The following is a 27,580-nucleotide window of genomic DNA, read 5'->3' as shown; positions in this document are numbered from 1 at the left end:
AAGTGGTCGACTTATTGAAGTATTAAGGACATGCTGTCGAATTTAAATTAATCATAAACATGGTATCATAGTGTAAAACAATCTGTTGAGTCAATAAATTATTGCGATAAAATCAATTGAAGATAACAGTTAAGAATAAGTTACCCAGTTAAAAATAAAAGAATCCTAAATCTGTCCCCTCTTCTTTCTGTATTTCAAATCATTGGCCTCTCCCTGCTCCTTGCTCAAGAAGCCCATAATTTCGTTGACCTTACGTTTCCTCGCCTTATCAGAACTCTCTTGCTCCTTGTGTTTCACACGGCTGATAAACTTGTTATCCTTTCTAATCTCGCGGATAGCTCCCTTCATCTCAGTCTTAATCTTCTTCTTCAAATATTTGGTCTCATCCTTGTCCTTCCTGTCTCTCACAAAGACATCTCCGAATTTAGGTTCGTACATTTTGATTGAAACGGGCTTAATGTTTTGATACCGTAGGAAAGGCATTATTTTCTGAGAGTATTGGTCGTATGAAGCAGTGAGAGATGTGATGAAGGACTGGATATCAGTGTGCCACTGTTCAGCCTGCACATGTTTCAGGGATTCTACAAGAGGATGAAATACTCCGCTGAACCCAGTGAAGTCGTTAGCGTTTCGCATTGCAGTCCTTGTGATCATTAACAAAGCATATATGACATCTGATTTCGAGGTATGATTGTCATATAACTGACTGATCGACAACTTTCCCGGTTTTGTGTTGTCAGCCAAGCCATCTGGCCTGATCTTGAAATTGCTGACATATTCCTGGCTTTTTGCAGAGGTCGCTGTAGCCAAACATCTTAAAACTTGAGTCAGAAAGTAGATGACCTCTGGAGAATACCTTCCTTTAGAGCACTGCAACACAAAGCCACACAAAAACACACCTACTTTCAAATCCGTCAATTTCTTGACAGAACAGGCTGAGAGGGCCCAGTTTATTGACATGAGTACTGGCGTTAATACTGGATGTTTGTAGTCCGTTACTGGGTAAATTCTCTGTAGAATGTACAGATAGATAACATAACGCTTGCTGAAGACTGCACTCAAAGATTTGCCAGTGTTTTTCGCGACGAGATGCTTCAGTGAATTCAAAACATCGAAGAAATGCTTATAAATCTCTTTCTGAACATGCTTGGTAACTGAAAACAGTGCTTTACAAGATACGTCCAGAACATTCTTTGAAAGTTTACCCTCCCCATATTTGCTGACAAGATACTTAATAAGCACGACATAAAACGTAGCGGTTTTAGCCTTGTTCTCCTCTTTCAAGGTCGGATGGTTTGAAGCTACGATTCTCTTAATAATTGCCTCCACGTTAGAGTCGCTCTGTCCAGACACCAATGCATTTAACTCTGTAAGATGTTCAGGAGAGTCTATAACGAAAGGAATGTCGGCTGTCATCTCCAGAACCAAATCCTTGTGGTCTGTCTGGGGTGGTTCCTCTGTCTCATCCTCCTCGACTTCTATGTCTTCAATCACGCAGTTGCCGTCAGCGTCGTCAATCTCGTCCTGTAGGAATGAAAATCATCAATCAACTTGTCGTGACGAAAATAACTGGGTTGGTACAGGAAGACTCACCAAAGTATTATACCACCAAGCACTAGTCAAAGATACGATGTATGCATTTCGGTAGTTTGTAATTAAATTGGCGATAATCGAGGAAACTCAATCCAACATTGACATGATACTTGATTGACACGCGACGATATCGCGTCCGTCGCGTCGTCTAATTTAACTCACGCGCGCGAAAATAGGAGCCCTTTAATTAATTCTATGTCGTTCGGATTTCGCGCAGAAGATGAATCCGAGATTTTGGAACAGTTTGAGACAACTTTTTATCGATGTTTTTTTGCTGTATTTGTCCGTAAACTAAGATGAATTTGCTCTGGTATGATAGGATGGCATGTGTACTGACATTTCCAGCTAGTTTTGAAATATTTATCGAATTCATGGAATGAATGAAATGAACAAAAAATGAACATTGTCTCAGAATGTCCTGGACTGAGCTGAAACCGATTAGGATCGATTGCTATTGATACCAGGAGTGTCCCCGGGAAGTTTGGTGGGTCCAGCTCGTTCAGAAAGGGCTCTGGGCAATATTTTCATTTTGGTTTCTGAGCAGTAGTTAAGATTTTGGAAACATTTTTAGAAACATGCTTTTTAGCGGTAATTATGCCTGGACTAACATGGAATCGATCTGGTATGGTAGAGGGGCATGTGTACTAACATTTCCAGTCACTTAGAAGTGCGAAATATTCCCCTGGTTCATGGAATGAACGAAATGAACAAAAAATCAACATTATCCTAAATTCCCACGAATTGAGCTGGAATCGATTGGTATTTATATTTTATATCAGAAGTGTCCCTGGGAAGTTTGGTGGGTCTAGCATGTATACAATTTTAACCGTACGGTTTATGTAGTAAATAAGCTGTGTCCCATCTACTGTTCTCTAGAATTCTACACCATCTTGCCAACTCCTTTTATATGCGATTATCTAGTACTATAGATGTGGATACTGGCGGGGAGGTGATCATTGTTTGTTTACATTAATAGGGAACACATGTTCAGGAGGCTGAGGAGGTGATCATTGTTTGTTTACATTTTAGGTGGAACACATGTTCAGGAGGCTGAGGAGGTGTTACATATTTTGTATTATAGAAGGCTTGTAACACATGTAACGCCTTCTTGTTACCCCCCTTTGAGGACCCCGAATTATTTTCTGAATCAACATGTTCTTTGTTTGAGTAACACAACAATTTTGAGGAAAAAGGAAGCGTTATTGGGCTGTAAAACCAACTTTAATCGATTTCTCGTGCAACGTTGTACAGGTGAGAAACAGTCACAAAAATGAGATGCTTACCTGCTGTGTTTTGTCGTACTCTGCTCTTCGCTCAAGTTCGATCAGTTAAGGTTAGGATTGCCTCGATCTTTCGGTTTCAGCCCTAGGTCAAGAGCTGTAGAACCGAAGGATCAAAATATATGTTGCTTGTTGCTTGCATTCTAAACTATAAAACATCGATTTTGAGGAATAAGGAAGTGTTTATAGGTTCTGAAACCTAGCTAAATCGATTTTTCGTGCAATTTTAGGTTAGAAACGGTCATCAAAATGAGTTAATAAGAAGGTCGATTTCTCGGTTATTTTTGAGCTTTCGTTCAGAAAATAATTCGGGGTCCTCAAAGGGGGGTAACAAGAAGGCGTTACATGTGTTACAAGCCTTCTATAATACAAAATATGTAACACCTCCTCAGCCTCCTGAACATGTGTTCCACCTAAAATGTAAACAAACAATGATCACCTCCTCAGCCTCCTGAACATGTGTTCCCTATTAATGTAAACAAACAATGATCACCTCCCCGCCAGTATCCACATCTATACCTACTGCAGTACTGTTCAATTTTAGTTGTTGTCCCTCACTGAATGACTTCATTTATTCTTACATTTCAAGCAATCAGAGAAATTCCTATGAACAGGTACAGTGTACACAGCTAATCACATTTGACAGCGTGTACACATTATAGTGATTTTCGGTGTCACATTATATTTTCTACATTGTCAACATTTCTGAGTTATTATATATTAGGTAATATTTTATTTTGTTATTTATTCTTATTTCATTTTAATTGTTTGTAATTATTTCGATTAAAATAAGACAGCTTTTTCATTGTTTTTAATCAGATCCGAATCATATAAATCAATAATCAGACATGAATCAAAATTCAATAATAATAATTTAACGCAAATAGCAAATTGTAGCAGTTACAGGTATGTAGCAATGTTAGGGAAGGAGAAGTTTTAGGTATGTAGCAATGTTAGGGAAGGAGAAGTTTTAGGTATGTAGCAATGTTAGGGAAGGAGAAGTTTTAGGTATGTAGCAATGTTAGGGAAGGAGAAGTTTTAGGTATGTAGCAATGTTAGGGAAGGAGAAGTTTTAGGTATGTAGCAATGTTAGGGAAGGAGAAGTTGTAGGTATGACATGTAAGTTCCAGCTGTAGTAGGAGATGTTGAAGTTCCAGGGGAAGTACTATAAAGCTATATAACGAGGACTTCCAGATAAGGAGTAGTTTCAGGTAAATAAACTGTTACATACTAGGGAAGGATACAGCAGTTCCAGGTAAGGATGACAATAATTTGTCCAGGTAAGGATGACAATAATTTGTCCAGGTAAGGATGACAGTAATTTGTCCAGGTAAGGATGACAATAATTTGTCCAGGTAAGGATTAGGTTCGTGATAATAATATGTCCAGGTAATGGGTAGTTTAGTGCTAGGATAGATCAGGGGAACTTGAGGAATGAAGAGACGATTAGGATTAGGATTAGGATTAGGACGATTAGGATTGTCGGATTTCTTCAGTGCAAACCAAAATCGTTTCACTCAAATAATTTGAATCATATTCACTCATAAATTAATGTTCATATACATCGATAACAATAATGATGTAAGGTTAATCATTACAAATAATTTAACCATATTAGTTACTGATACAAACTGTTGTTAAATACAAACCTGTTGGAGTGAAGTTCTAAGGTGAAAGTTCTAAGGATTTTCTTAGGAGTCAAATCAGGACGCTTGTACGGGCATGGAGCTAAAAATTTGTTATCTCTAAAACTTTCTCTTACCTGTCTACGAATCGTCGGTCCTTTGAGATGTTGAAACTTTAAGGGATGGTGGCCGTGAGATAGGGACCAAAGGAATCCAAGCGCCAAAGGCCCACAGTCATACCCATTACCTTGACTTTGAGTTTGTACAAATCTAACGACTGTTGTCTGTGGTCTCAGTTGTAAAATTTGACTGCTAATACATCTATCTATAATCATGCATGTTTCTAAAGACTGAGGGGTTCTTAATGAATCGAATATCTCTACTACGTGTGGCTCTCTAACGAATGTAAGGGCGTTGGAAAGGCAAAACCAGTGGTTATTGTTAGGATTAACTATTTGAATAAACTTACCATCAACGGGACTAAAACCATTTAACGAATAACGACTTCCTAAAAGGGTATCTTGATATACAAAAGAATTGGAACGATTGAACTGGCACATGAGGGCGTACGAATTAATAACAATATCATCATACCAGGAAGTGGCGGACTGGCAAATACGAAACTGCTCTGAATACAAATCTAACCTACCAGTATCTGAGCAGCTTTGCCACGTTTTACTTACGGGTCTTGTAGTGTGACCCGGACCCATCTTTACTTTCTTCCTCTTAATTTGTACTTTTGAGGGAGCAGCTCTTTTCATCCCTGACAAAGGTTCAAACTCAAAGACGTTGACAGGTTTCTTACTTTCTACTTCAGGAATGTTTACAGGAATATTTACAGGCTTCTTACTTAAAGGTGTACTAAGTTTAAATATTACTAGGCAGGCTGAGCGAGCAAACTCAAGAAAGGCGTGCTCAGAAAGTAGATTACATTTACTGTTGGTCATTTCATAAAAATTGTCGCCAATACGAACAAAGCCTGAATAGATAGATTGGCCGGACTTAGCTATGTATGCAACAGTTTCGAACCTCACCTGGCTATCAAAATAAGAGACATCAAAATGTGAACAAACGCCATTAAAATACTTATCATCATCAGGCTGAGTAAGAACAATGAAGTCTACCATGGAATTCTGAGATTGCAAGCAATTATCTAGACCGATTCCCATATTTAAAGAGGTTGCTTTAGATTCTATCAGCAGTACACCAAGCTTCTTCAGATCAGGAAGAAAACAGATAGAAAAGATCGAGCAGGGGTCGGATGTCGAACCGCTTACATCTGAAATTTTCTTATCGATCTTCTTCTTCATCCTAAAATGTACTAACTGGTTGTAGGGGGTCTTGCCACAGACAAAAGAAAGCAGTTCGTGGCATAAACAAGTCTCCTCATCAAGTATAGGTTCACCTATACTACTTAATGACACCGCATAAACAACAGAGTTAAGGGCTGACGAATCAGAAGAGGGATCTTGCAGAAGAGGCAGCGGGTGAGGAGATTTCAAGTCACTCGTTGAAGGAGTGTCAAAACGGGTTGAATTTGAAGACGTTTTTTCAACACCCTTCCGGACTAGAAATCCCAACTCATCTACCACACACTCTTCTCCAACATTTTTCTCAACTCGACTTTTCCAAGCATCGTTTATCTTCTTGTTGTGGACACTAGTAAGATACGATACAAACAATATGTGCTGTTCAGGACTCATCTCATTGCAAAAACTTTTTGTGAGCGCAAGGACGTGGTTCTGCTGTTCTACTACTGACGTATTTAAATAGGCTCCTAGATTAGTACATTTAACAGACCTTAAGTACGTGTCGACTAAAGTTTGATTGGACTCATGGAAGATGTCAAACAACATTAGAACAGATGGAAGTAAGCTTATAGGATGAACTGAAGTGTGGTCGTAACTACTTATATCAAGCTGGCAGGTAGTGTATGTGTTATGATTAAATATAGCTGTTTTACGACCATCTTTGTACATTTCCGACTTTGGGCACTCGGGGTCACCTAAACGACCCCGGTATGGTCTACAAAAACCTGGATAATTTCCTTCCATGTGATTGCCCCAAGTCGTTGCTATGTCGGAAAAATTAAAGCTAGGTTGAACTTGAAACGAAGTTATAAGGTTAGCATAGTCGGCCACTGATTCGGGCATTGTAAGGAACTTAATACCATAGCACACACCATGGGGACAGAATGCTCGTAAGACACCTCCAGATTTTCCAGTGAGCTTGGTAAAATTCTTGCGAACTACTGAATAAAGTTGGGTATTACCTTCTAGGTCTATAAGACGTGCAACCATGTGGCTCTTGCCTCCACGTGTTTCAATATCAAGTGACTTACAAATATCTTTAAGCTGCTTATATGAATTTGTAGAATTCACAAGTTGTTCTATGCGTTCTAATGGCAGTTTGATTTCTTCAGCTTTATCATTAGCAAGGAGGGGCCGTGTGTATGGATCTATACTACTAAAATTTTTAGAACTGACAATAGGTGGAAGAGTCTGACCTTTTTTCATGGAGAAGTGCTTAACATTGCTACTGTAATGAGGAGATTTCTTATCAAGATATGACCTAGATAGATTGTGCTGTGAACAATTTAAATGCATTGCTGAAGAGCTAGAATACTCATGGTTAGTTACTTCACCAGGTTTAACATCAAAACAAACACTCCTTATTACATCGTACGTCAAATAAACAGGAAAATGGCCACACCTATAACAATTAAGAGTTTTATCAAGATTCAAATCCTTTAAGGCCATGTATGCTTTAACAGCGTCAAGTAAGAGGTGGATGTTGTATTTAACGTCGGTCATAACTGACATTATCTCAAAAAAAGCAGTCAACGAAGTGTTCTTGATCCAAGCTGCGAGAGCAACTTCCATCAGAGAAATAGAGAAAAATGAATTATTATTAAAATTGAAATAACCTTCTGAATACTCGGCATATCTATACCTCATGGAGCAAATAGGACAATTCTTAGTGACAACTTTAACACCTGTTTTCTTTTCATGCATGGTGAATATACAGCCACGGTTGCTCACGTCAAAGGTTACAAGATCAACATCAGTACATTTGTGACACTTTGTTTCAATCGGAGCAAACTCCGCCTTTGGTGAGTGATCCTTAAATCCAGTCACGTCAAAGGGTATGACTTTGTTCTTTAGTACATATTGCATCATCGCTTCTGCAAACATCAGTTCATTGGGGTCACTGTCATCCTCGGGGCGTGACTCACCAATAACCGGATTAATCTCTGATGCGAGAACTGCAACTTTCCGATGAAGACAAGATTTGATGCCACACTCACATTTATGTGTTTTACTACACCTATCATAAGTAACTATTACACGCCCTAACTTACTGTAGTATTTCGGCTTCTCATCACCAGCAAACACACTATAGTAGATATATCGAGAAGTACTGCATATATCTACCATAGTGGGAATGTACTGCTTGATGACCGGAAGACCGAAATCCCTAGCTGTTTTACAAAAAGCCATTATGAGATTCTTATCATCATCACCAAAACTATCGTATGTAAGAACACTATCAATTAAATCTGGCTGAACATTGAGGTTACGGTTTACACAAGCTAGTACGTGTTGACACAAAAAACCTGGATTTAAGCTACCGTTGTGGAAGTTGTAAAAATCACGACAAAGAGGTGCGGTACACTCCCAACCATTCTTATTATGAACTACATGAACTGGACTAGCGGGCCCCTGGGCGCACCGCCTAACAAGATACGTACCTGATGATGGACAAATAAGCTCCGCCTGAAGCAATTTTGTGGTATCGGCCTTGCCGGGGCGAGCACTTCCAGACGATTCTACTCTGATTCTACACAGACCAATGTGATCATTCATTCGACAAAGAGATGCGTGGGACTTGTCGCAAACTGGACAATGATAGTGCTTCCTCTTACCACTAGAAGCCATAACAATGCAATTTGCAGACGTATCCCAGCATACTCTGGGTTGAGAAAAAGCAACATGCTGATCTCGATCAACCTCAGCAGTGGACGAACCAACATGCTGATCCCGCACATCAGTGGAAGAACTCGAAGACTGATCATGACCGACTGACTGTTCCCCATTAACCCCAGCAGAAATCTGAACTGAGGGCTGACTAGGATCAATCACTGGAGTCGAATCAATCACTGGAGTCGAATCAATCACTGAAGTCGAGGACAAAGATGGGGCTGTTATAAAACTTCGCCCGGCAGAACATTTTAACATATGCGTAACTACTCTCTTAAAATCACGGTATGAGTACGACTTACACAACAAGCAATGAAAATGAAGTACACGAGTCGTTTTCACTCTAATACAAGATAAATTTCTACAAGTCATTTCACGTTTGTAAGACTTCAAAGAATCAACATCATCGGTTTTAAGAACGTTTTCTATATGTTGCACAGAACCAAAGGGAGGATTCGTGGATAGGTCCTGATCTAGCTCGTCAGGAGGAGAAGCAACAGGTTGATCCCGAACATCAGTGGAAGAACTCGAAGACTGATCATGACCGACTGACTGTTCCCCACCAACCCCAGCAGAAATCTGAACTGAGGATTGACCAGGATCAATCACTGAAGTCGAGTTAATCACAGAAGGCAAGTCATTCACCGAAATCGAGGCTAGTTTCTTAATCGAATCTAGACGGCTCTTCGAAACAGCTGGATCTGCTCTCTTAAAACTAGAGAACTTTGGAAGTTCAGAGGTTTTATCGAACTGTTTCGGGCCAGCCTGATCAGAGCATCTATACTTGGGTGGTTGCTCAAAATCATCGTCGGAATCTGTCAACGACGGTTCAGCTTGCTGCTTAGCTGACTGAGTCTGAAGCTTCTTCTTGAAAGCCTCACGAGCTGCTGCATCCTTGGATTTTTTTAAATCCAACATTTCTGCTGTTGTGAAAATTATGACAGAATACAATACATCTGGCCTAATCTTATCTACCGGAAGAAAGATTGTCTGTAAAAATTTCAACAATTGATTCGAATCTACTGAACGTCTAAAACTCGAAACGATTTCATTGTGGAGATTTTGGGACTCAAGAAGGTTAAACTTGATGGCTCTATCAGTGATAATACAACTATATAACGACAACAGCGAATAAATAGAACCATCCTTATCAAGACTACTCTGATTAAAACCTTCGTAAACTTCTAACGTATGTTTCGCTGGAAAGAAATGTCTAAAGAATGTCTTATATTCAGTTAACAGAGGATAAATCATTTGAACATTTGAGCCACAGAATAATCTTACAGAGGGGTCCCTCGGGCTAACTCAGATACGAATACATAATTTCCACATTCTAGCCTAAGAACTACAGAGGAACATACTGTGAGGTCATCAGAATAATCATATGCAAGAGGAGGTAATTCGTCCTTAATGTCATGGAAATAAATGCCAAATACGGAACCTAAGCTATGTGAACCACGAATAAGGTCAATGTAAGATGTGATGAGCTGTCGATCCATCGATCCGACAAGTGATGGAGGACAGGGGGTAGCAGAGAGATACGTTACCGACCTAAGGAGGAGGGTATGTAGGGTGTGTTGTCAAACAGAAAGTAGCAGAAAGCTACGTTTCCGAGCAAGGAAGAAGGGTCGAAGAAGTAGTAGTAAACTACGTTCCTGACTAAGGAATAAGGGGTAGGTGCTTTCGTGTTGTAACTGTCTGAGATGTTGTAGTGAAAGCTGTAAAGATGGTGGGTAAGATGAATGATCCTCGTCGTGATATCCTTTATACCCCTTCGTCCGGTGACAGGGATAACAAGCTGATGCTGCTCAAGTAAGCATCATGCACGTGATCATTCTCTGATCGGATCTTGTAATTGTACAGTTCACGTCATTCAAACAGATCGTGTGGTATTAACTAGGGCCGCTGTTCGTGTTCTTATGGCATGTGGTTTTCATCGAACAGCTCACGTCATGAACAGATCATGTGGTATTAATTAGGGCTGTTGTTCGTGTTCTAATGGCATGTGGTATTTATCGAACAGTTCACGTCACGAACAGATCATGTGGTATTAATTAGGGCCGTTGTTCGTGTTCTTATGGAATGTGGTATTAACGAGGGCCGATGTTCGTGTTATTATGGCATGTCGTATTAACGAGGGCCTATGTTCGTATTCTTATGGCACGTGGTATAAATGAGGGCTTATGTTCATCTACTAAGGTAACTGTACTGCTGGAAATAGTCAAAGACAGGCCCGATGGGCGTGTTCTTATGGCATGCGGTATTAACGAGGGCCGAAGTTCGTGTTCTTATGGCATGTGGTATTGATGATGGCCGATGTTCACCTACTAACGCTTTCTGTACTGCCTGGACAGAAAGCGCATCGACATCTAATAATTATAAACCCCTTCGTCCGGTGGCGCAAACAATAAGCAAATTGCACCTACGCAGTTCACATCACTTGCAGAAGGGCATAGATCACCTATGCAGTTCACATTTGCAAAAAGGCTTAGATCACATCACTCTCAAATGGCACCTATGCAGTTCACATCAATTCGGAGTGATACAACCTGCACAGGGCAAGAGAATGAGGAGTGATAGTGAGCCTCTAAACGCTCCCAAACGTGCCAGACGTTGAATTGGAGTGTTTTTGTATATTTATGTTTATAAATGATATTAAACTGTTAGCTCATTATGTCACTTCTCTATTCGACGTCAATAACTACGGCTAGGGCTGCACACTTACCCCTCCACCATACCAGATCAGTTGATCTCAATTCTGTTCCAAAATTCTGTTCCAGAAACCAAAATAGAACATTTATGTTAGTAAACATACCCCTCCACCATACCAGATAGATTTTAAGTCAACCCAGGCATAACTACTGCCCCAAAAGCCTGTCTCAAAGTTGTCTCAATTCTGTTCCAGAATCCCAACTACTCTGAAACCAAAATGGAACATTGCCCCCAGAGCCTTTTCTGAGCTTGCTAGGGCCACCAAACTTTTCATGGACACTCCTGGTATCAATACCAACAGACTCTGATCGGTTTCAACTCAGTTTAGGCGATTTTAGGGTAAAGTTCATTTTCGTTCATTTCGTTCATTTCATGAACCAGGGGATCATTTGGCACTTCTGAGTGGCTGAACATGTTAGTAAACATACCCCTCCACCATACCAGATAGATTTTAAGTCAACCCAGGCATAACTACTGCCCCAAAAGCCTGTCTCAAAGTTGTCTCAATTCTGTTCCAGAATCCCAACTACTCTGAAACCAAAATGGAACATTGCCCCCAGAGCCTTTTCTGAGCTTGCTAGGGCCACCAAACTTTTCATGGACACTCCTGGTATCAATACCAACAGACTCTGATCGGTTTCAACTCAGTTTAGGCGATTTTAGGGTAAAGTTCATTTTTGTTCATTTCGTTCATTTCATGAACCAGGGGATCATTTGGCACTTCTGAGTGGCTGAACATGTTAGTAAACATACCCCTCCACCATACCAGATAGATTTTAAGTCAACCCAGGCATAACTACTGCCCCAAAAGCCTGTCTCAAAGTTGTCTCAATTCTGTTCCAGAATCCCAACTACTCTGAAACCAAAATGGAACATTGCCCCCAGAGCCTTTTCTGAGCTTGCTAGGGCCGCCAAACTTTTCATGGACACTCCTGGTATCAATACCAACAGACTCTGATCGGTTTCAACTCAGTTTAGGCGATTTTAGGGTAAAGTTCATTTTCGTTCATTTCGTTCATTTCATGAACCAGGGGATCATTTGGCACTTCTGAGTGGCTGAACATGTTAGTAAACATACCCCTCCACCATACCAGATAGATTTTAAGTCAACCCAGGCATAACTACTGCCCCAAAAGCCTGTCTCAAAGTTGTCTCAATTCTGTTCCAGAATCCCAACTACTCTGAAACCAAAATGGAACATTACCCCCAGAGCCTTTTCTGAGCTTGCTAGGGCCACCAAACTTTTCATGGACACTCCTGGTATCAATACCAACAGACTCTGATCGGTTTCAACTCAGTTTAGGCGATTTTAGGGTAAAGTTCATTTTCGTTCATTTCGTTCATTTCATGAACCAGGGGATCATTTGGCACTTCTGAGTGGCTGAACATGTTAGTAAACATACCCCTCCACCATACCAGATAGATTTTAAGTCAACCCAGGCATAACTACTGCCCCAAAAGCCTGTCTCAAAGTTGTCTCAATTCTGTTCCAGAATCCCAACTACTCTGAAACCAAAATGGAACATTGCCCCCAGAGCCTTTTCTGAGCTTGCTAGGGCCACCAAACTTTTCATGGACACTCCTGGTATCAATACCAACAGACTCTGATCGGTTTCAACTCAGTTTAGGCGATTTTAGGGTAAAGTTCATTTTTGTTCATTTCGTTCATTTCATGAACCAGGGGATCATTTGGCACTTCTGAGTGGCTGAACATGTTAGTAAACATACCCCTCCACCATACCAGATAGATTTTAAGTCAACCCAGGCATAACTACTGCCCCAAAAGCCTGTCTCAAAGTTGTCTCAATTCTGTTCCAGAATCCCAACTACTCTGAAACCAAAATGGAACATTGCCCCCAGAGCCTTTTCTGAGCTTGCTAGGGCCGCCAAACTTTTCATGGACACTCCTGGTATCAATACCAACAGACTCTGATCGGTTTCAACTCAGTTTAGGCGATTTTAGGGTAAAGTTCATTTTCGTTCATTTCGTTCATTTCATGAACCAGGGGATCATTTGGCACTTCTGAGTGGCTGAACATGTTAGTAAACATACCCCTCCACCATACCAGATAGATTTTAAGTCAACCCAGGCATAACTACTGCCCCAAAAGCCTGTCTCAAAGTTGTCTCAATTCTGTTCCAGAATCCCAACTACTCTGAAACCAAAATGGAACATTGCCCCCAGAGCCTTTTCTGAGCTTGCTAGGGCCACCAAACTTTTCATGGACACTCCTGGTATCAATACCAACAGACTCTGATCGGTTTCAACTCAGTTTAGGCGATTTTAGGGTAAAGTTCATTTTCGTTCATTTCGTTCATTTCATGAACCAGGGGATCATTTGGCACTTCTGAGTGGCTGAACATGTTAGTAAACATACCCCTCCACCATACCAGATAGATTTTAAGTCAACCCAGGCATAACTACTGCCCCAAAAGCCTGTCTCAAAGTTGTCTCAATTCTGTTCCAGAATCCCAACTACTCTGAAACCAAAATGGAACATTGCCCCCAGAGCCTTTTCTGAGCTTGCTAGGGCCGCCAAACTTTTCATGGACACTCCTGGTATCAATACCAACAGACTCTGATCGGTTTCAACTCAGTTTAGGCGATTTTAGGGTAAAGTTCATTTTCGTTCATTTCGTTCATTTCATGAACCAGGGGATCATTTGGCACTTCTGAGCGGCTGAACATGTTAGTAAACATACCCCTCCACCATACCAGATAGATTTTAAGTCAACCCAGGCATAACTACTGCCCCAAAAGCCTGTCTCAAAGTTGTCTCAATTCTGTTCCAGAATCCCAACTACTCTGAAACCAAAATGGAACATTGCCCCCAGAGCCTTTTCTGAGCTTGCTAGGGCCACCAAACTTTTCATGGACACTCCTGGTATCAATACCAACAGACTCTGATCGGTTTCAACTCAGTTTAGGCGATTTTAGGGTAAAGTTCATTTTTGTTCATTTCGTTCATTTCATGAACCAGGGGATCATTTGGCACTTCTGAGTGGCTGAACATGTTAGTAAACATACCCCTCCACCATACCATATAGATTTTAAGTCAACCCAGGCATAACTACTGCCCCAAAAGCCTGTTCCAAAGTTGTCTCAATTCTGTCTCAATTCTGTCTCACTGTTCCAAAATTGTTCCAAAATCTCGGATTCATGAACTCATTTCGCGCCCAGAAAAGAATCACATACCAAATTACTGTAGCAAGGCAAACCGCGTCGAAAATGCATGCGCGGTTTAGTAAGTTGATCAGTTGATGTCCAACAAACATCTACCAACTGCAAGTATGCTTATAATTGTCCTTGGGATCTGTACAGATCTGCTGGTAATCCTTCATATTACATTGATTATGATTTAGACATGAGCTAATTCTCGACTAGATCAATTCAACTGCATCTTCTGGAAGAATAGAAAGCTCACCTTTACTGGTCGTAGCTAAGATCGAGCTAATGACGGATATTAAAGAAGAATGGGAACAGGCGGACATATTTGGGCAAAATGGTCAGCGGTTTCATCGAAAGTTGTCATCACCATTACTGATTTAGAAACAACTCAACACAGAATTTAATGGACAGATTTGAATATTGGACTTTGGACTACCACAAAACCAACCTAAGTCTATTAACCATCACTATGTTACTTTATTGTACGGTCGCACACCATGTCGTGCTTTGGTAACCAAGTCAAAACGTCATAACATCTCATTAAAATTCCGCCCCTAAGGCTCAAGCGGCTTAACCTGTATTTAGGCATTATAGTGGCTTAATTAAATTAATATATGCCAAGATTGTGCTATTATGGTATGGTTGTTCATTATTTATGACCATTGACCAATGACCAGTACGTAAAAATTAAAAATGATATTGAAAGGATTGTAAAAATATATTGTGAATAGACGATACTAAACATTGCAATTTGCATTGTAATATCAAATACAAAATGGCTATGTAAAATACACAAAGTCTTAGAAAAAGAAATGATAACGATAGTCCTAAAGCTTTACACAAAAATTCTACCATTCTCACTTGAAATGTTTGAGTGGACAGCAATCACGCTCTGTTTATAGAGTCCTTCTCACTTGAAATGTTTGAGTGGACAGCAATCACACTCTGTTTATAGAGTTCTTCTCACTTGAAATGTTTGAGTGGACAGCAATCACGCTCTGTTTATAGAGTCCTTCTCACTTGAAATGTTTGAGTGGACTGCAATCACGCTCTGTTTATAGAGTCCTTCTCACTTGAAATGTTTGAGTGGACTGCAATCACGCTCTGTTTATAGAGTCCTTCTCACTTGAAATGTTTGAGTGGACAGCAATCACGCTCTGTTTATAGAATACCTCTCACCCACACTTGTAGTGCCAGTATTCTGCATCTCTCCATCTCCAACTCTACCAATCCTCCCCATCCAATTCTTGGTGCATCTCCTGATGTAAGCACCAAAACTAGCGCTGGTGAAATAATACAGAATAGGATTGCACATGGTGTTAAGGTAGTTAACGTAGCTAGCACCAGCATACAACTGTGCAACTGTGCTGTTTCTGTATTTAACTTCAGCGCTTGGTTTCATGACGTTCATCAAGACGGTGTAGAGGAGGTAAGGAACAAAGGAAATGAGGTGGAGGATGGACACACTCAAGACCAGTGCAATCTTTTGTTTTTGTAAGGTGCTGTTCTTTTTGAGGAACGAGAGTATCCCGATGGTGACGACGAAGATGACAATAAAGGGAATTAAGACGAAGAGAATGGATGTGATGTTGTCTAGGATCATCCACAGGTTTTGTTTGGAAGATTTTGTCCACTTTGATATGCACCTGATAAATATATATATATAGCAGATTTTTGTTCATGAACAGAAATAATGAAAGCTTTAAATGACTTTACGGGACATTTACATACTTATAATGAAGTGATCAAATATGATGTCAGATATTGTTAACAAAATTAAAAAACCTGCATATTCTTGTATCGAAAACAATTTCCCTCTCTCTGATGATCAAATATTCGATCCCTGGAACCAAGCCACAGATCCAAGCTCCGAGCACCAGAAAGTACCCCGTCATATCACTACCAGAAAGCGTCTTCAGAGGATCCAAGAGGATCATCAGTTTGTTGACAGTCAAAGCGCACACAACTAAGGAATTAAAGATGGGTACAACAAACTGGAGGTAGCTGGAGAGGGTGCAGACGAGGAGGTTGTCCTGAAAGAGGGCGCCCCTGGCGTGGAGTGTCACCATACCTGGAATCACCACTAAAAGTGTGTTGAGAATGTCAGATATCGCCAGGTTCTTTATCAGGACCAGGGACAGTTTGTCGAGTTTGATAGCGTTGTGTTTTATCGTGCCGACGAGGATGATGGAGTTTCCTGACAGAGATACGATAGCAGTGAGCAGAGACCAGATGATGAGAGCAGCTGTGCTGTAAGGAGGGAGCTGGTAGTTGATGTAGGGGATAGATTGGTTCGGGTATGAAGCAGGTGTCCCATCAGACATCATATTTCTTTGGTATGTGATTCGGGATTACTTCTTCTCAATGCACAAATAACAACAACAGATGAAATGTTTCTAGAGAATGTTTCTTAAATGAAAGATATCTGTAAAGCTGTAAGAGTAGGATCCAGTACAATTAACATGCAAGGAATTCAGAAGACAAAATGTGTAATAATATCAGCTAACGAGTTTTTACATACAACTAACTATTATATAGCTCTAGTTCGGATATAACCCTAGTACAGATCTACTAAACAAACGATTTAGTACCATGACACAATTTTTTCAAGAACTCGCTACTTATCTACAAGGCTGATGATTGAAACAACGGTTACATTATGTATAATGTTTAAGGCAAATTGAGGATTATTCTTGTCGGAAAAAACTCCCATCGTCTATAATAATTGATCTAATCTAAAATCTTAAGTGCTTGCTACAGATGACTGCTTAACTGACGGAAGAATTTATAAATCAATCCAATCTTCCAACTGTCAACTCCTGACAAAAATCTATAATTTATAGAATCGTATAATTGCGATAAAGACTGTAAGTGCTGAAGCTGTCAACTGGAGGTTAACTTAAGTTCAGAATTTAAACCACTATTTTGAGTGAGCTTTGGAAGTGTCTTAATTTTACCAGACAACTATGATCACATTTATTTCCATTTTTATATTTTGACACGACCAAATAGTGAATAAAAAAGTCTTTAACGAATATTTTTCAGAGCCAGAAGTTTCATTCTACGAAAATACAAGAAGCCTGGTTGAGCACGAAACGACGGTTTGATGCTCGAAATGACGGTTTGATGACAGAATCTTGTTAAATTTGAGAATATTAAAATAAATAAGCTGAGCTGGAAATTGTAACACTTTTGTTTTCAGCAAATATTGTATGTTTAACCAAAGGAAAAAAACACTTAGAGCATTCTCATTTGTACTATCCGAAATAATTTAACCACTTTCAAAGCTCTGGAATAAGGAAAACTTCAGAGGGACAAATCTATTTAAAAATCATAATGTTAATTGCAATATTATTCTACTGATGTTGTGATAAGTTTATGATTACGAATCCAAGCTTAATTAGTTAAATTTTAAATTCAACGACAAACTAAATTTGGATACTACTTGTGATGAACTCTAGAAGGATGGGGTGGTAATACTCGGTCTGGCCGTCTGGAAGCCCATAGAATTCCAGTTCAGAAACCGAGTAAGGAGGTGCGGCTACTGATGAGAAGCCTCCTTAAAGTTTATTTGGGTTAGAAACGACATCTGGGTCCCTACCCTCGCACAAGATTATTCTCAATTTTCTTGTTGTGTTCCACAACTATACTTCTGTATACTTCAGTGATTGGGCTGATGACTCCAGTGAAAGGGCTGGTGACTCTAGTGAAAGTGCTGGTGACGATGAGAAAGACCATAAACCAGGGATTCCTTCGGGAGCATGTAAGATTATATCCAAAGTTTGTTCGCCAATGGGGTGTGTCTGGGTGTCCAAGATCTTCAAGGTGGGTGCTACTTGTGATGAACTCTAGAAGGATGGGGTGGTAATACTCGGTCTGGCCGTCTGGAAGCCCATAGAATTCCAGTTCAGAAACCGAGTAAGGAGGTGCGGCTACTGATGAGAAGCCTCCTTAAAGTTTATTTGGGTTAGAAACGACATCTGGGTCCCTACCCTCGCACAAGATTATTCTCAATTTTCTTGTTGTGTTCCACAACTATACTTCTGTATACTTCAGTGATTGGGCTGATGACTCCAGTGAAAGGGCTGGTGACTCTAGTGAAAGTGCTGGTGACGATGAGAAAGACCATAAACCAGGGATTCCTTCGGGAGCATGTAAGATTATATCCAAAGTTTGTTCGCCAATGGGGTGTGTCTGGGTGTCAAAGATCTTCAAGGTGGGTGCTACTTGTGATGAACTCTAGAAGGATGGGGTGGTAATACTCGGTCTGGCCGTCTGGAAGCCCATAGAATTCCAGTTCAGAAACCGAGTAAGGAGGTGCGGCTACTGATGAGAAGCCTCCTTAAAGTTTATTTGGGTTAGAAACGACATCTGGGTCCCTACCCTCGCACAAGATTATTCTCAATTTTCTTGTTGTGTTCCACAACTATACTTCTGTATACTTCAGTGATTGGGCTGATGACTCCAGTGAAAGGGCTGGTGACTCTAGTGAAAGTGCTGGTGACGATGAGAAAGACCATAAACCAGGGATTCCTTCGGGAGCATGTAAGATTATATCCAAAGTTTGTTCGCCAATGGGGTGTGTCTGGGTGTCAAAGATCTTCAAGGTGGGTGCTACTTGTGATGAACTCTAGAAGGATGGGGTGGTAATACTCGGTCTGGCCGTCTGGAAGCCCATAGAATTCCAGTTCAGAAACCGAGTAAGGAGGTGCGGCTACTGATGAGAAGCCTCCTTAAAGTTTATTTGGGTTAGAAACGACATCTGGGTCCCTACCCTCGCACAAGATTATTCTCAATTTTCTTGTTGTGTTCCACAACTATACTTCTGTATACTTCAGTGATTGGGCTGATGACTCCAGTGAAAGGGCTGGTGACTCTAGTGAAAGTGCTGGTGACGATGAGAAAGACCATAAACCAGGGATTCCTTCGGGAGCATGTAAGATTATATCCAAAGTTTGTTCGCCAATGGGGTGTGTCTGGGTGTCAAAGATCTTCAAGGTGGGTGCTACTTGTGATGAACTCTAGAAGGATGGGGTGGTAATACTCGGTCTGGCCGTCTGGAAGCCCATAGAATTCCAGTTCAGAAACCGAGTAAGGAGGTGCGGCTACTGATGAGAAGCCTCCTTAAAGTTTATTTGGGTTAGAAACGACATCTGGGTCCCTACCATTGCACAAGATTATTCTCAATTTTCTTGTTGTGTTCCACAACTATACTTCTGTATACTTCAGTGATTGGGCTGATGACTCCAGTGAAAGGGCTGGTGACTCTAGTGAAAGTGCTGGTGACGATGAGAAAGACCATAAACCAGGGATTCCTTCGGGAGCATGTAAGATTATATCCAAAGTTTGTTCGCCAATGGGGTGTGTCTGGGTGTCCAAGATCTTCAAGGTGGGTGCTACTTGTGATGAACTCTAGAAGGATGGGGTGGTAATACTCGGTCTGGCCGTCTGGAAGCCCATAGAATTCCAGTTCAGAAACCGAGTAAGGAGGTGCGGCTACTGATGAGAAGCCTCCTTAAAGTTTATTTGGGTTAGAAACGACATCTGGGTCCCTACCCTCGCACAAGATTATTCTCAATTTTCTTGTTGTGTTCCACAACTATACTTCTGTATACTTCAGTGATTGGGCTGATGACTCCAGTGAAAGGGCTGGTGACTCTAGTGAAAGTGCTGGTGACGATGAGAAAGACCATAAACCAGGGATTCCTTCGGGAGCATGTAAGATTATATCCAAAGTTTGTTCGCCAATGGGGTGTGTCTGGGTGTCAAAGATCTTCAAGGTGGGTGCTACTTGTGATGAACTCTAGAAGGATGGGGTGGTAATACTCGGTCTGGCCGTCTGGAAGCCCATAGAATTCCAGTTCAGAAACCGAGTAAGGAGGTGCGGCTACTGATGAGAAGCCTCCTTAAAGTTTATTTGGGTTAGAAACGACATCTGGGTCCCTACCCTCGCACAAGATTATTCTCAATTTTCTTGTTGTGTTCCACAACTATACTTCTGTATACTTCAGTGATTGGGCTGATGACTCCAGTGAAAGGGCTGGTGACTCTAGTGAAAGTGCTGGTGACGATGAGAAAGACCATAAACCAGGGATTCCTTCGGGAGCATGTAAGATTATATCCAAAGTTTGTTCGCCAATGGGGTGTGTCTGGGTGTCCAAGATCTTCAAGGTGGGTGCTACTTGTGATGAACTCTAGAAGGATGGGGTGGTAATACTCGGTCTGGCCGTCTGGAAGCCCATAGAATTCCAGTTCAGAAACCGAGTAAGGAGGTGCGGCTACTGATGAGAAGCCTCCTTAAAGTTTATTTGGGTTAGAAACGACATCTGGGTCCCTACCCTCGCACAAGATTATTCTCAATTTTCTTGTTGTGTTCCACAACTATACTTCTGTATACTTCAGTGATTGGGCTGATGACTCCAGTGAAAGGGCTGGTGACTCTAGTGAAAGTGCTGGTGACGATGAGAAAGACCATAAACCAGGGATTCCTTCGGGAGCATGTAAGATTATATCCAAAGTTTGTTCGCCAATGGGGTGTGTCTGGGTGTCAAAGATCTTCAAGGTGGGTGCTACTTGTGATGAACTCTAGAAGGATGGGGTGGTAATACTCGGTCTGGCCGTCTGGAAGCCCATAGAATTCCAGTTCAGAAACCGAGTAAGGAGGTGCGGCTACTGATGAGAAGCCTCCTTAAAGTTTATTTGGGTTAGAAACGACATCTGGGTCCCTACCCTCGCACAAGATTATTCTCAATTTTCTTGTTGTGTTCCACAACTATACTTCTGTATACTTCAGTGATTGTGCTGATGACTCCAGTGAAAGGGCTGGTGACTCTAGTGAAAGTGCTGGTGACGATGAGAAAGACCATAAACCAGGGATTCCTTCGGGAGCATGTAAGATTATATCCAAAGTTTGTTCGCCAATGGGGTGTGTCTGGGTGTCCAAGATCTTCAAGGTGGGTGCTACTTGTGATGAACTCTAGAAGGATGGGGTGGTAATACTCGGTCTGGCCGTCTGGAAGCCCATAGAATTCCAGTTCAGAAACCGAGTAAGGAGGTGCGGCTACTGATGAGAAGCCTCCTTAAAGTTTATTTGGGTTAGAAACGACATCTGGGTCCCTACCCTCGCACAAGATTATTCTCAATTTTCTTGTTGTGTTCCACAACTATACTTCTGTATACTTCAGTGATTGGGCTGATGACTCCAGTGAAAGGGCTGGTGACTCTAGTGAAAGTGCTGGTGACGATGAGAAAGACCATAAACCAGGGATTCCTTCGGGAGCATGTAAGATTATATCCAAAGTTTGTTCGCCAATGGGGTGTGTCTGGGTGTCAAAGATCTTCAAGGTGGGTGCTACTTGTGATGAACTCTAGAAGGATGGGGTGGTAATACTCGGTCTGGCCGTCTGGAAGCCCATAGAATTCCAGTTCAGAAACCGAGTATGGAGGTGCGGCTACTGATGAGAAGCCTCCTTAAAGTTTATTTGGGTTAGAAACGACATCTGGGTCCCTACCCTCGCACAAGATTATTCTCAATTTTCTTGTTGTGTTCCACAACTATACTTCTGTATACTTCAGTGATTGGGCTGATGACTCCAGTGAAAGGGCTGGTGACTCTAGTGAAAGTGCTGGTGACGACGAGAAAGACCATAAACCAGGGATTCCTTCGGGAGCATGTAAGATTATATCCAAAGTTTGTTCGCCAATGGGGTGTGTCTGGGTGTCAAAGATCTTCAAGGTGGGTGCTACTTGTGATGAACTCTAGAAGGATGGGGTGGTAATACTCGGTCTGGCCGTCTGGAAGCCCATAGAATTCCAGTTCAGAAACCGAGTAAGGAGGTGCGGCTACTGATGAGAAGCCTCCTTAAAGTTTATTTGGGTTAGAAACGACATCTGGGTCCCTACCCTCGCACAAGATTATTCTCAATTTTATTGTTGTGTTCCACAACTATACTTCTGTATACTTCAGTGATTGGGCTGATGACTCCAGTGAAAGGGCTGGTGACTCTAGTGAAAGTGCTGGTGACGATGAGAAAGACCATAAACCAGGGATTCCTTCGGGAGCATGTAAGATTATATCCAAAGTTTGTTCGCCAATGGGGTGTGTCTGGGTGTCAAAGATCTTCAAGGTGGGTGCTACTTGTGATGAACTCTAGAAGGATGGGGTGGTAATACTCGGTCTGGCCGTCTGGAAGCCCATAGAATTCCAATTCAGAAACCGAGTAAGGAGGTGCGGCTACTGATGAGAAGCCTCCTTAAAGTTTATTTGTGTTAGAAACGACATCTGGGTCCCTACCCTCGCACAAGATTATTCTCAATTTTCTTGTTGTGTTCCACAACTATGTTTATACGGCGAGCTTATTGTTCGTTTGTGCGATGACAACAAGCCGGCTCCTCATCCTACAGTATCCTTTTAGAGCGACACATCTTGTTAGAAGAAAGTTCCATATCAAAGTAACTGCAATTATTTGGACTTATTCTTTAAGTGTGCCAGTTACGTTCTTCATTGTAGACAAGAATGATACCTATTTCGACTTCAGAGGTTACACATGCGATTACAATTTCTCCTCGAGATCATTGTTTATGGACACAGTTATGATCACGTTTTGTTACAGTCCGCTTGCAGTCATATTAGCAACAACATCTCTGTTGATACATCAGCTGTGTAAAGCGGGTAAAAGTGCTAGACGGGTCGGGGCTACAGATCCACGCAGTAGCATTTTAACTGTCATACTCACCGCGTGTTTGTTTCTGGTTACCATTATTCCAAACACTATATCCACCATGGGGGAGTTTGATACGTCTACTAGCGCTGTACTTTACAGAGGGGGTATCGTGTGTTCTCATTTGTATATAATGGGCAATTTCTTTATTTATTGCCTAGCGGTCCCAAGTTTTCGGTCGTTTCTCCGGGCAAGGCTTCATATGTTTGCTCACTTTGCAACACATCTTTCATTGCATCTCCGGTTTTATTTGCCCTTGCCACTCTCAGCATTAGGTACGAAGTTGAATGTGATGGAATTAAACTGTAATTTAGAATTTTGATATCTCATAGCTTAGGTTTAATGATTCACGATAACTATTAACTGTCCCCATTTTATGCATTTGAACTTCAACTATGATCACATTTATTTCCATTTTTATATTTTGACACGACCAAATAGTGAATAAAAAAGTCTTTAACGAATATTTTTCAGAGCCAGAAGTTTCATTCTACGAAAATACAAGAAGCCTGGTTGAGCACGAAACGACGGTTTGATGCTCGAAATGACGGTTTGATGACAGAATCTTGTTAAATTTGAGAATATTAAAATAAATAAGCTGAGCTGGAAATTGTAACACTTTTGTTTTCAGCAAATATTGTATGTTTAACCAAAGGAAAAAAAACACTTAGAGCATTCTCATTTGTACTATCCGAAATAATTTAACCACTTTCAAAGCTCTGGAATAAGGAAAACTTCAGAGGGACAAATCTATTTAAAAATCATAATGTTAATTGCAATATTATTCTACTGATGTTGTGATAAGTTTATGATTACGAATCCAAGCTTAATTAGTTAAATTTTAAATTCAACGACAAACTAAATTTGGATACTTTTTCTCGCTGAACATTAACATTAAGTTTTGACTTAGTTTTACGATTGTTCTAGTCGTTTTAAGCAGCCTGATAAATTCAAAACTTTTAAATTACTAGTTAGATTCTAGTTAGACCTAATTAGATCCAGTTAAAATTAAAATAGAAGTTACCAGGTGAATGACTTGGCATAGGACAATATATTTCTTGGTCGCTAGTAAGATAAACTTGATGATGGGTATCACGTTTCATAAATTAAGTCTTAATTGGCTATCTTATGTTACAACAACTCAACTATTACGTCACATTTGACATTAATGGGTAGGGTATTAAATGAAGTTCCAGTGCAAGTTGACGTCAATGATTTAAATTACTGGCACCTCAATAACCACTTTCGGAATGTTTCAAACACTGTCACTAACTAGTAGTATAGTAGTAAGATCCCTCCCGTCAAGCCAGATAGAATTTTGCAGTACACAGCAGCAATGTCCACAAATTTAAGGTCAAAAACTGGAATTTTGTGTCAGAATACTTAATTATGTTCGTGGTAGCAACTAATTCGTAAGATACGTAAAAAATGAAATGAACCACCGAGCCCGTTCTTTAGTTCTTACCTCTATCTTTAGTTCTTATCTCTATCTTTATTAGTTCTTACCTCTATCAAGGGTAGATCAGCCTGGTCCTCCTCATTCTCATCACCTAACTGTTCATCACTCTCTTCTTCACTTTCTTCTTCTCCACTATCTTCTTCTCCGTCTTCTCCATCTTCGTCATATTCACTGGATCCTTCTTCCTCATCATCGCTCTCATTGTCATCCTCTTCTGGGGAGGATATCAGGATCAGGTTTAAATTACATATGGATGGAATGACTCAGAATGTTTCAAATAAAAAGGTGGCACATGGTGTTACTTTTTTACTTCGGTATTTATGAAAACTTACCCCTATTCTTATTCTTCAAACTATCAAGAGCCTTTTCGAATTCTTCGTTCTTGTTCATTTTTCCTTCTTCATCATAAGATATCAGAACTTTGTCTGATTTCCGCTTTACTTTCCGTGTGAGCAGGGCATCTGCTGAATGATCAGAGGTCTCGTCCGGTCCCTTCTTCATCCTTTGTAGACGTTGGGTTTCCAACTTTTCCAACAAATCCCGCCGTTCCCTGAAAACAACTACATTAGTATCACATATTGGTTATTCAGTACAGATTATATTTCATTTAATAATTATACACGAAATGTTCCAGTTAAAGAAGTCTTCACAAAGCTGTCCGTTACATTCCTAAAATTAAAGGCCGTACTTTGCAAGTTCCTCGTCTCCCTTCAGTCTGTCTGTTGGTTTAGCTTTTGCTTCAAACATGAGCGATTTGACATCTCTATCATAAGTGTCCCTCGGAGCATTGTTGACGATGGGTTTGAGTTTAGGTACCAATAAGCTGTGAATTGCTGTCCAATCCTTGTCCAACTGAGTTGTCTCTTCATTTGCCTCTTCTTTCAACTTCTGTCTTTCCATCTGATGATATAAAAATATAAAGCTTCATTTATCATAGCAGTTACTTTTGATTGAGTATGGTATCATAATATATTAGCATTCAATTGCACGCATTTATCCGCTTTCAATCCGAAAATCCACAATTATTCTACTAAAGTGTTAAAGTGATAACATGACCGATCAATTTAATTCACGGTCATTTTAACCGCCTTCCATCTCACCTTCTGCATTTTAGATTTAGCTACTATTTCATCCATTACATCTTTACTTGACAGATGTTTGGTGGTGCCTCCCTCGTTCTTCGTAAGAAATCCACCAAAGTGCATGTCAGTTGTAGTATCCGGTGGACCACCTGTTAAAATTGTTTGTTCAAGTTGATCTGATTTTGATCAAACTTAACATTATGACAAATTTAATGACACATTTAATTTCAGTATTCAATAGTTATCTATCAAGTTTTCAACAGCTTCTCATATTCGTGTAATTAACCACGCGAACTGTAAAGATAAACAAAATAATAAAAAGCACGTGGCGTGACGTCATGTGGTGTTACAGGCTCACTAACGTTCATTCTCATCTCCGGAACTGTAAATGTCATCAAACTCCTCAATCTGGTCCACACTTTGTCCCTTGTGAGTGAGCACATCTTCCTCAAGGTTAAACCTCTGTTTACTGTGATGTTTCTGTCGTTCCACAGTGAATCGTGCCATCATCTTGTCCTCTGCACTCATCATGGAGTCCTCTGCTCCGAACCGTTCGTCCACAAACGCGTTCTTCTTGTGGCGCTTTTTGTACTCCACACCTAATGTTTGGTTTCGCTGAAATTGTTTTGTTGTGAATTTTTGAACGAGGCTCACAAATTCGTCTGGGATAAAACAAGCTATGACCAGCCTAACTACTGGCTGAGAATATTCTAATGATACCTTTTGGGTGGTCTGTTTATGGGCGGATAAGAAATTAGGAAGACAGACAAGACTCCGAGCATGGCAAACTATCTTACTATATATAAAGCGAGACGATATATATATATATATATATATATATATCTGTGCCATTTTACTGACACCACGGCATCAACTTTAACGCGACTTTCTGCAAAGACCGTAAAAGATATACAACTGAAACTTTTTTGACTGGGTCAAATGCTTTAATGGCCTACAAATCAGCATGAAAAAATAAAAAATTGGCTAAGGAATAATGATTTTAGAGCCCAAAATTTGGACCCCCAAGTGGTGTCAAAAACGCCAATTAAATAGGTAATAATTATTTTAGTCTCTTGAGTCTTGACACCGTTTAGGGTTATATTATACGGGTTCCTGCTAGTTAAATTAAAGGCAAAAGGTGACAAAATGAAACAATTTGAATACCTTGACATTAGCTCTAGATCTAGATACCCCGGGCATTCCAGAGATGCGCTTTTCTTTAACCCCCAACACTGAGTGCTTGTTCTTCTTGTGGTATACCTGTTCAATGACAGGTTACTTTTGGAATTGATTAAACTACTTAGTACTTGAAGCTAATACAAATCGTGTGCTCATCGATAGGAAATTATCGGATGACATTTTGACAATTTTGGTATTATCTTGTAAATTTGATTATTTAAAGTTAAAAATGTTGGTAGATCATGCAGTCTCAGGCTTGCTTCAATACCATGAAAAGAAACATCAATAACAAACAATTCACCTCAAAAGGATTGATTTTCTGGCCATTATCAGATTTCTTCTTGGTTTGGTTTTTAGCTACCTTATTTTTCTTTGCCATGACCCTAAGACCTTAAAATAGAGATTTAGATTTAGAATAACACAATCGGTTACATAATCATTATTTATGCTTCAACTATAAACTTAATACACTTTTAAATAAAGACGGATTTGATTTAATACAAATTTGATATCAAAAATGCTGATGTACAGGTTTCGATCAAAATTAAAGCGGAAATAAAACTCTGGTTTCGTTCTGACTCAAATAAAACCTGATTATTATTATTTAACTTTATACAAACCTCTAAATTGAAAATGATTGGTAAATGATTACTTTTGTAGAATGTAGATCACACAATTTATGATATTGAGAACTGTGCTGGCGCTGGCTGAGTAAATAATCATTCAGATTTGACATACTAATACGGTGAGAAAAAAAACTGGGCAACATGACGCCAATATA

At 40.3% G+C, this 27,580-nt stretch overlaps 2 protein-coding genes across 2 annotated transcripts; both read right to left on the bottom strand.

Annotated features, from left to right (window-relative positions):
- Positions 1-36: 36 nt before the first annotated feature.
- LOC134826092 (nucleolar protein 14-like) lies at positions 37-27,192 on the bottom strand. Its single transcript, XM_063838359.1, has 8 exons — positions 27,101-27,192; positions 26,785-26,880; positions 25,983-26,235; positions 25,639-25,769; positions 25,227-25,438; positions 24,871-25,088; positions 24,586-24,752; positions 37-1,524 (listed from the first exon to the last, which is right to left on the bottom strand). Exons 1-8 carry the CDS (start codon positions 27,176-27,178, stop codon positions 166-168), a joined length of 2,514 nt encoding a protein of 837 aa, XP_063694429.1. The 5' UTR covers positions 27,179-27,192; the 3' UTR covers positions 37-165.
- On the bottom strand, positions 15,414-16,748 carry LOC134826093 (pyroglutamylated RF-amide peptide receptor-like). Its single transcript, XM_063838360.1, has 2 exons — positions 16,145-16,748; positions 15,414-16,005 (listed from the first exon to the last, which is right to left on the bottom strand). Exons 1-2 carry the CDS (start codon positions 16,684-16,686, stop codon positions 15,510-15,512), a joined length of 1,038 nt encoding a protein of 345 aa, XP_063694430.1. The 5' UTR covers positions 16,687-16,748; the 3' UTR covers positions 15,414-15,509.
- Positions 27,193-27,580: the final 388 nt, after the last annotated feature.

Source organism: Bolinopsis microptera, chromosome 1 (assembly GCF_026151205.1).
Source record: "Bolinopsis microptera isolate Bmic1 chromosome 1, MBARI_Bmic_1.0, whole genome shotgun sequence".
In the NCBI taxonomy this organism is placed as follows: Eukaryota; Metazoa; Ctenophora; class Tentaculata; order Lobata; family Bolinopsidae; genus Bolinopsis; species Bolinopsis microptera.
Note: the sequence above shows the minus strand (reverse complement) of the source record. Positions and strands in the feature narration are given on the sequence as shown.

Bases quoted from the DNA above. Each gene is read 5' to 3' on its own strand.
- LOC134826093 (XM_063838360.1), bottom strand. From the start codon at position 16,686: ATGATGTCTGATGGGACACCTGCTTCATACCCGAACCAATCTATCCCC. The intron at 16,006-16,144 runs GTTTTTTAATTT...TATATTTATCAG, and splicing joins TTCGATACAAGAATATGCAG to GTGCATATCAAAGTGGACAA.
- LOC134826092 (XM_063838359.1), bottom strand. From the start codon at position 27,178: ATGGCAAAGAAAAATAAGGTAGCTAAAAACCAAACCAAGAAGAAATCT. The intron at 26,881-27,100 runs GTGAATTGTTTG...GTCATTGAACAG, and splicing joins AGAAAATCAATCCTTTTGAG to GTATACCACAAGAAGAACAA. The intron at 25,770-25,982 runs GTTAGTGAGCCT...CAATTTTAACAG, and splicing joins TTCCGGAGATGAGAATGAAC to GTGGTCCACCGGATACTACA.